We start from the raw sequence: 9,943 nt of genomic DNA on the forward strand, positions 1-9,943 counted from the left end.
GACAAATTAACATTCTGACCTGTTTATTGGCACCATGAAAAGTGAGTACCAGATTTAGAGGTAATTCATCCTATTTTGTTGTGACTGTTCACAAAGAAATCCAACATGTCAACCTGCTGGTGAGTCCAGCAGAAAAGTCAGGGTGACACCAAAGTCATGTCATTGTATCATGATTAATTTTTCACAAATAATTGCCTAACAGTCAGGGCGAGGCAATTTAGTGTTTGGGTTGACATAAGGGTAGGAGGAGGGTTGTTAGAGCAAGCAATAATACCCAAATGGTTGTGAGTTTGTGGATTGTATTTGTCAGTCCGTCCTCACTGTCCTCCTCCACACACTCACCCCTTACTGCCACTGAGAGGAGCTGTCAGTGGAGCTCGGTGCACAGCTTGTGTGAGTGGCTGCTCCGGGCTGCAGTCCAGACCGATGCCGACGGATGAGCACACACAACACAGATTCTCTGATCCAAGCCAGGCTTTTCGGCACAGCCACAGTTTCCTCTGGCCAGGCCGCTGTACAGTCATTAGGCTAGCCATCACATATGTGTGAGCACCACAGTCCCCCAAAGGCAACCAAGTCCGACCAGCCATTTTGTACTACAAATACAGAGGGGAAAGCAAAACACCATGAGTGTTCCATTATCAAATTTGCAATCCAGTTTTATGTATCAGCAGCCAGATGACTCATAACTTAAGCAGTGATCTAGACTGAGATAAAATAAAAGCCTGTTCAGAAAGCATGCTCAAGGATGATCTTATTAATGTTCTTTCTTCAGCTTCCTTTCTCTCTGTCACACAAGACAACAGCTAGCCTATTGATAGCTATCATGAAGCTAAAAATCTGTTGACTCACTTTACACAGACTTCAGCACTTATTGGCTTACACACTTTGTGCACAAACCTCTAGATGACCTCGAGATACCCGAGCTGAACTAGTGCTAATCATGTGAACAAACCTTATCTCATGGAGTGAATGAGCTAAATGCTAGGTGTTTACATTGGCTATCATGACCTTTGACCCCAAAGGCATCTATGTATATAATTGTTTCTAAATGTACAACAAATAAACGCCTTGATAGCCAGTAATAGTCTGCACCTCAGTCTCCAGGTACAATATATTTGCAAAAGCTACAAAGTGCTGGCATTGAAACATTGAAGGAAAGAGAATATCCAGTGGCACACACCTCTCTTTATTTAAAGTTGGATTTGGCAGCCTGAAAAGGAAGTGCCGCACCGTTAGCTGCCAGAAGAGAGCACAGATTCACTATTTGGAAAATGAAGCACACATCAGCAGACATGAGGAAACCACTGATAATGAATAGACAAGAACTGAGTCTTTCTCTGGGAGCTGAAGGGGATTTCAGCAGCAGTTTCTCAAAGCAATGAATCATATGACCGTGAGTGTTTTATTCAGGAACATTTGAATGTAATTAAGAACAACTATCTTCTAGTCTAGTGCATCTGATGCAGCTAAGATATGTATCCCCAGATAACAGAGCTGTGAGAACTGAGGAATGAGAGCAAGGGCGATTCAAATTGAATTCTTTCACTGCTCCACGTATTGCTCCATTCCAAACCCCTGAGGCCAGGATCGCTGTGATTCTGAGCAAAAGTTTGCGAGCCGGTCCCGCCTGTTGGGATGTGTGCGCCGATGACATCGACTCCAACAGGAAGCCAGGGGCTAATCATTAGCACATGTTTAGGATCACTAGGGTGCCACAATGTGGAGTTCGTCATGCCGTATGTCTCTGATTTATTTGCTAGTTGTTGCTTCACATGAAGGGACAAGCCCATTTCTGTGGAGAAAGAAATTGAGCCCTCTCCCCTCTGAAACATATTGGCCCACTTTATCTGATTTACCTCGCAGCCAATTCTAGATCTTCAGCTCGGTCATGGTCCATTTTGGAGTTTCAAGGTTTTGAAATGGGAGAGGTGAGCTCGGGCATGCAAGGTGCAGATGCTCTAAATGTGATCCTGCTTCACACTTGCGCACAGACCTGCACACATTATGTTGCTTTCACATTGTGCAGCAGAGAGATCTTAGAGCCTCTCAATGCATGCTGCATATTACCATGTGAGGCCCGGTTCTACTTGTCAAGCAAGTGAAAGAATCCATGAGCCTGTCTTGTGTTTTGTGCAGATGTATGGTCCGTGACCAAACAGGCAGTCAGTCTACTATCAGTGTCCTTGTGCAGGAATTGTTTAAGGCCTTGGCAAGTGTGCAATCTGTAAACGCAGGCCTAGGGTCTGGACTGGAGGGCTCCTCTCCTGCCTGCCCTTGTGGCATGTTATCTGATAGCCGCTAAGTGGGGAAACACTAACACCAAAGGGCAGCAAACTGAGGTAGTTCAGCCCCCGAGGAACTGGCAACGCATGGAAAGAGTCGTATGCATACACATCCTGGAAAGCAGAGAATGCATCTGCAGGAGGAATGCATCTGTCTGTGATTTCAAAGTGAACCGAGTGTTTTGACACTGCATTCTGACCAGACCTAAGGCCACGACACAAACTATAACCCAGGCTATGACAAAAAGCACAAAGTTCTTGCGAGCAGCTGGATCACATTCCCTGCTTTTCCAGCTGTGATGACCCAGAGATTGTCCGGTGAGATGACCTGACGATTTTCTTTTGTGGACAGGCGTTGTCAGCTACTCCTGATGACATATGAACCTGACTGACTTCATAGCTTCAGTGTTTCCTCTTGTTTGGCCAGGGGCTTCCATAGGCGAAGGAGCACTGAAGGCGTTTACTCCCATTCCTTCATATTCCCAAAAGTCACATTGCCTATCCAGCTGGTCGCACTAAGGAGTCCTCCTTCCAGGCAGCCAAGCTTAGGGTCGTGTCCAAAAAACCAAAACCACCTAATCCCTAGTTGTCTCACTCTTCGCTCAGTCCCATGTTTGCTATTGGAGCTGGAGCAGTCCAAAGAATAGTCATATGGCCACTCCTGCAGGTGGAGCCCAAAACTGTATACCAGGGCTGGGCTAGAACTTAGGCTGACTCATTCTGTCACAACAACAGAAGAGAGCAGAAGTAATACGCTACGACTGTAACACAAGTCTCGACTCAACTTTTAACATGAGGCAGGCCAGTCATGGTTATTAATAAATATGCAAAAACCTGACTGATGCCTTAACAACGAGAGTTTGCTCCTCACCTTGATGCCCAGACTTAAACAATGAAGTCAAGACCTGAAAAACTGGTGTAATCAAAGTTTCAGGGCTAAGCTTTAATAGCCAAATTAACCGAATAACAAAAATGTTATCAGTGTATGTTTATTAGCTGAATTACAATATGCTAACTAAAGCTATTCACATAGTAGTTGAATTATTGTGGGAGGAGGGGGGATTTCCAATAAAAACTGACGTCCCAGCCTAATGTTTCATGGTATCACAATTTGTATTTAAATGCAACGATGAAATGAAACCCAAGTGGTTTTGTTGTAGGTCAGCTGTTTTGCTTGAGACACGGCTGCAACAGAGCTACTGTACACTTCTTTGTGAGGATCATTTGAGGGAACAGAAAATACTCCCGTCAACATCCACAGGCTTTGGTAATTCATCTTTAAAAAAAAAAAAAAAAAAAAGTTTCTAAAATAGCTCACCTATGTCCTGGTGATTCCCTCAAAGAAGTTGGGTGTGTCGGTTTTCAATTTCAGTGTGCAGACTGGCCACAATGGTCATGCCTATAGTTACTGGTGGTTAGCTGCTCCTGCCTGTTTGCTTTGTAATCCTCCACTCTTCATAAGAAGCGCTGTGTGTTTTCATTCAGTTGGTTCGGGGTTGGTAAAAGGTTTTGGATGCTTTCCAGTGCTATCAGCCATGTGAAGAAAGATCATAACTCTTGGTGGTAATGGCCCGAGCTATCACTGACAGCACAGAGTAATCAGTCAAAGCTAGCTGGCGCTAACAAGCATGCGGGGGGTATAATGTGAGAAACCATGCCCACATAACTTTCAAAGCATCCAATAACTGTTTTCTTTGTTGTGTTGTTGTGGCGAGGTGTTTGTTTCGTACTGAAAAAAAAACATTGCTACAATCAAACAATAACTACTGAAGATTGATTGAAGAAGAGGATGTGCATGTTTTAAGAAACATAATGAAATATCCAACCAATTTATATTGGCATGATGAGTGTAATCTCAGGGCTTATTCAACAGAAAGGGAGGGGCACTTTCCAGCTCACTGCAGCGAAGCCTAATTGGTAACACTTTACAATAAGGTACACAACAAGTGAGTAGTTACTGAGGAACAAATGAGGAACGAATGGTAAGTTAATGAGTAGGTACTGAGAGACTGAGATTCAAGCACTATTGATTAGTTACTGTAAAAAGACTGGGAGTTACTGTATTAATGAAGCATTAGGTAATGATAAGTTAATGAGTAGGTACTGAGAAACGTGTTCTAGCACTGTTTAGTTACTGGTTAACAGACTGGGAGTTACTGAAGCATCAGGTAATGGTTAGGTAATAAAGAGTTAATAAGGTAGTTTTTCCCCCTTAGATTTTCACAATTAGTGAATAAAATGCCAGGCCAGACACGGGATGATCACCTTCTTTTAATGATGTTCCCAACATATACATTCACATCCAAGGCATATTCTGTAGCACTATAGTAATGCTGAACACACACACACACGCACACACACACACACACACACACACACACACACACACGCACGCACGCACGCACGCACGCACACACACACACACACACACACACACACACACACACACACACACACACACACCTTCTCCAGCTGGGCAACCATGCTTTGACATCTCAGCCCTCTGCTGCTGCTGCTGCTGCTGCTGGGCCTGGCAATGCCTTCCACCTGACCACTGCAACAATTACATCTTCATAAACAGCGGCTCGTCCAACTGAGTGGTCGGCTGATTGTCAAAGAGCTCTCTCTCTCTCTCTCTCTCTCTGCCAGGACTCAGGGCACTGCCTGCCCCCCGGCATCCCACAGTGAGACTGGGCAGCAGCCCACAGCTCTTCCCCTTGCATGTATACAAACAAACACTGACCACAGGCATCCACCTGATCAGCCAGAAAACTGCTAGGGAGAGAAGAGAGTCAGGGAGAGAGAAGAGAGATGGGGAGAGAGAGAGAGAGAGTGTGTGTGAGAGAGAGAGGGAGAGTGAGAGAGAGAGAGAGAGAGGGGAGGGGCTGTGTGCCAAGCTGTGTACTATGGCTGCAGCAGCTGATCACAATCACGTTTTGGGCTGGGAGGCTTTCAAAAACAGCAAATGAGTGCTTGTTCCTTTTAGTCACTGTTGTCATTCTTTGCATTCTGGTTTGGTTTACGACTTTGTCACTTTGCGAGGAAATGGCCCAGTGCCACAGTGGTAATGAGGGATGCAGAGCCACGGCAGGCTCTGGCGGGCAGTCCGAGTCACTCATCCCTAAATCATGTGTGCGTGGAGATCCAAGCTGCTCCATCAATTTAGCAGGACCGAAACTAACACATCGCACCGTGTTAACTCCCTTTGGCACTGGACAAACTCTGCCTTCTCTCTGCAGGCGCAGGAGTAAACAGGAGGCCTTCTTTCATGCGCTCTCTCACTCACTCTCACACACACGCACGCGCACGCACACACACACACGCACGCACGCACGCACGCACACACACACACACACACACACACACACAGGCATTCTGGGCATACCACAGGGCCTCCAGAGGGCTGGTCTGCTCACATGCAAGCACACACACACACACACACACTATCTGGACATGTGTGTGGTTTATGACGCTCACTGTGCCCATTTGAGTTCAGCCCGTCAGTGGGGGTCAGTAGGGCTTGTTCAGCCACTTTCAACCATCTGGAACAAGGTAAATAGTCACCCTGACTCTCCTGAGAGCTAGAGCTAGAAATGTTAGGATTAAAGGTGTCACCCGTAAAGAAATAAAACAAACATTCAGAAATGTATTGTGCAGTAGCCTATGTATATAACACATTGTAGTGCAAGATCAGGCCATTATATTTACAATAAATATATTGCAAATATACAGTAGTACTCGTAAACGTATAGATCCAGCACGCCCTCATTGAAATTGAACTGGTTATGTCATAATAATGCTTCTTTAGTAGCCTAGATGTGAAATAAACGGATGATTTTGGGGCACGAATAAGGAAAAGGTCATGCTTGTACGTTTTTTAAGGCTTTGCGGTTTCCACACAATAATACCACAGGAAACTCCATGCAGTCCCTTAGACTTTTAGCACAATCCAGATGATACGCTAGCAGAAGAAAGAGAGCGAGAGAGAGAGAGAAAAAAAGAAGAAGAAAAAAAAAGAAAAGTTTTTGGAGGGGGCCCCTGGTGACGTGACGCGCAGGGCCTGCAGGGCGGTGTTCTCAGGCGGAGAAAGAGTCTGACTGGGGTGTGTGAGCCACATCTGGAATAGTAAGCTACTAGAGGAAGAGTCGAGAGGAGCAGAGACTTTCCCCCCACAACTCTTCACTTCAGCACTCCCTTTTCACGGACACAAACCTCTCTCTTGCTTCGCCCTTTTTTGTAAGTTGGATTATAATGTTTTTAAGCGTTTTCTCGCTTTTGTTTTTACTCAGTGAATGGATTTGTTTTCATTGACTTTTTTTCCCCTCACCCCCCCCCCCCCCCCCCCCCCAACAAGCAGGACTGCGCCCATGGACTTTAAATCGATTTTGGATTAATGTATATGAGGCTAAAATGATACTTTGTCTTACTATGTCGCGGCTTTTTGCCTCACTGAACCTCTGCTCTGGTCAGCGTTTAAAGGGTTTAAATCGGCGGCTGGGGAAACAAACGGTAGAGGTTTGAGACCCACGCTTGGCGGGCACTACGCTGGAATGTTTTCCACGCAGATGGATCGAGTTTGTTTTCCAGCAGCATGCATTGATTAGTCCGTGAATCCGTCTTAACTCATATCGACCCCCAAGTTGCTTTCGCCGAGCTCCAAGCTTTTTCTCTGGAGGCTTTTTGGTCTTTCTTTCTCTTTACTTGTTTATTTAGTTTGTTACTTAAGCTGTTGTTTGGAAAACATGCATTGCTTAAATGATTTGTAATTAAATCGTCTGCACTAGTGTCGTTAAATCAGCTCGTGTTTCGATGTATTTGAATCAGCACAAGCATGACTCTTAACTCCATTTTAGCCCCATAGGGAGGAAATTATAGTTCCTTCCTTCTCTCTCGCTCTCTCTCTCTCTCTCTCGCTCAATGTTTGAATGTAAGGGGATACTTTCATATTGAGGTAAACACTGCGGTATGCTGCAGAAAGTGAGGGAGCGGCGCCATCTAGCGTCGAGATGAGCCTCGCCCATTGAGCTGCGCCCATCCATTAGACTGTATATAAAGTGGTGTGGTCGCTTCATGTGGATTGACTTCATTTGTCTCGTGTGTGTCCCTCTAGAATCTACTTGAAACATGCTGCTCATTCTGCTCGGGGTGCTCCTCATGCACCTAGTCATTCTCATTCTCCTCATTGTGTCAACGGCGGCCAGTGTAAGTAGCTTCTCCTCTTACAGTTATTTCAGTTCACACTATTTTCACTTTTATATTCGACTTTATACTGTCTGTCATATTGTCTGCAATGTGAAGCCGACTGAGGCAAATGTATATTTGTGATGTTGGGCTATACAAATAAAACTGATTTGATTTGAGTTCCCTTTTAAATTGTTTTTAAAAAGAATGCAGAATGGGTTAGACGCACACTGTGGACGAGCTTGCACAAGACCCATACTGTTATCGTTGATGGACCATTATTCTTGTTCTGTGGGCTGCTGCAATGTATTGAAATGCTTGTGTTGTTGTTGTGTTTACCAGGCCTGGTCTGTAGGTGGAGGCAGGACCACAGACCTTTGGTACAGTTGCACAACATCTAACGGAGGCTACCACTGCAAGCCAGCCAGCAGTGAAGGTTTGTGGAGCATTCCTAAAACAAATAAAGGAGAAGGAAAATACAACATGACATGTTATACCTTTTGCTGCCTTTTTCGGTGTGGGTTAAAAGTTATGCATTGTGTTTTAATCCCCCATCATACGTCTGTCTCATCCCTCAGACTGGATCCAGGCGGTGCAAGCCCTCATGATCCTGTCCATTCTCTTCTGCTTCTTCTCCCTCATCGCGTTCGTCTTCCAGCTGTTCAAGCTGGTCAAGGGCGGGCGCTTCTTCTTCACCGCCGTCTTCCAGATCTTGGCCAGTGAGTGTATAACGCGTCACATCCCCAAGTTGCCACGACATCTTCTTTGTTGTTGTCAGTTCATATTGTCCTCCTCCTTAACCTCTACCTGTACCTGTCACCTCTCGTCTCCCTCCAGGTGTGTTCGTCATGTGTGCGGCCATCATCTACACAGTGATGAGTTCCAGCGACGATGCAGAGGCACGCTTTGGCTACGCCTACGTGCTGGCCTGGGTGGCCTTCCCTATGAGTCTGGTCAGCGGCCTCATTTATATCGTCCTGAGGAAGAAGGAATGAGAGAAGGAGCAGAGGAGTTAAAGAAGGAGGGGTGGGCTATAGGATACCCCCCCGCCCCCATTTGAACAACATCGCACTGTGCCTACTGCCCACAGACCATAAGACTGACACCCCCAACCAACCAATACAGCAAAAGTACATGTGTCACTAACAATTGTAAAAAACACTAAATGGATTATAGCCGGGGGATCTTTTTTTTTCTTCGTTTGAGCTGTATTTCAGTATCAATAATGTTCCCATCACAGCTGTATTTTTTTAAACCAAAGGCTCACACACGCCCCCCTGTGGTGACATCAACATGTGTGTGTGGAACATGTGTTGGTGACACATTGACTTTTGTTGCATGCTGGCACCCGACTTCCACAAAACCCCATCATCGTGTGTGTGATAACAAAGACGTGTAATCCCGCCTTGCTTCAGTACAAAGATGTACATAGTGTCTGTGGTTTCTAGACATATTTATAACATTTTTACATACATTTTGTACATAGTGTTGTCAAGTTAACATTGTCATTGCTCCTTTTTTTTTACGTGATAGAGTCCATGTCTCTCACAAGTCATACAGCTGTCTGTGCCAAAGAGATGTCGCTTCAACTGCCAAGCTTTTTTTTGTTTTGTTTAAGTGTGCCTTACTTACAAATATCGTTGTTATTCTTGAAGGAAATGAGACCGTCCCGAAATATTAAAAAAATAAATAATAATAAGAAGTGTTAATAAACTCATGAAGTTTTTTTTTTACCTGAATTATCATTGTATTTGATATGCCAAATAATTTTTTTTTTTGCATTTTTGTAATCTAGTTTTGAAAAAATGGTGCTTTGTTATCTACTATTCTTGAAATGTATAGCCTACTTTGTGTTTTTGCAAGTGTCATGTCAGTATTCTTCTAAATAAAACCTTTGAACTTCATTAAAAAAAAAACGACTCAATTATTAACAACACACTGTTTCCATAATGCCTCAGCGCTGTTTCTTCAACTTTCATTTCCACATGCTGGGTTGTATATTGTTGTGTTCAATACTTCCGGCTCTATCAAGTGTTGACATACCTTCAGTCACACAAAGTGGCTCCTTGTAGTAGCTTAGTTGTACCACTTGGTGACGCTATTATAAAAGGAAAACACTCCCTGGACCCGGTCATTCAAGTCAAAGCCGAAGTCTTTTATTGTCAGTTCTGTTATATGCAAGACATACATCAGAATCGAAATGGCGTTTATCTCTGGCCCACAGTGCAGTTAGAACGATAAAATAAAAAATATAGAGTTAAATAAGATACACATAAACAATATTTACATAGGATAAATTATAAATACTAAGTAGTGCAAAGGAATTCACCTGAAGTACACCTGAAATATAATATAAGATCATTACTTACAGTTTAAATACAAAAATGTGTCTTATGTTCTTCAGTACAGAAGAAAGAAGCACAAGTCAAACACTTACATCAAAGCTTTTGAAAAGTTAAAAATACATTGTATGCAAG

The 9,943-nt window shown here is 44.0% G+C and overlaps 1 protein-coding gene across 1 annotated transcript; it reads left to right on the forward strand.

Moving 5' to 3' along the window:
• Positions 1–6,391: 6,391 nt before the first annotated feature.
• Positions 6,392–9,372, forward strand: LOC307263119 (peripheral myelin protein 22-like). Its single transcript, XM_080044179.1, has 5 exons — positions 6,392–6,521; positions 7,396–7,487; positions 7,809–7,902; positions 8,045–8,185; positions 8,304–9,372. Exons 2-5 carry the CDS (start codon positions 7,410–7,412, stop codon positions 8,459–8,461), a joined length of 471 nt encoding a protein of 156 aa, XP_079900305.1. The 5' UTR covers positions 6,392–6,521; positions 7,396–7,409; the 3' UTR covers positions 8,462–9,372.
• Positions 9,373–9,943: the final 571 nt, after the last annotated feature.

Source organism: Ammodytes marinus (assembly GCF_949987685.1).
Source record: "Ammodytes marinus genome assembly, chromosome: 16".
In the NCBI taxonomy this organism is placed as follows: Eukaryota; Metazoa; Chordata; class Actinopteri; order Uranoscopiformes; family Ammodytidae; genus Ammodytes; species Ammodytes marinus.

Excerpts from the sequence above, each read along its gene's own strand:
- LOC307263119 (XM_080044179.1), top strand. The coding sequence starts at position 7,410 with ATGCTGCTCATTCTGCTCGGGGTGCTCCTCATGCACCTAGTCATTCTC. Across the intron at positions 7,488-7,808 it reads TTGTGTCAACGGCGGCCAGT|GCCTGGTCTGTAGGTGGAGG; the intron begins GTAAGTAGCTTC and ends TGTGTTTACCAG. Across the intron at positions 7,903-8,044 it reads CAAGCCAGCCAGCAGTGAAG|ACTGGATCCAGGCGGTGCAA; the intron begins GTTTGTGGAGCA and ends CTCATCCCTCAG.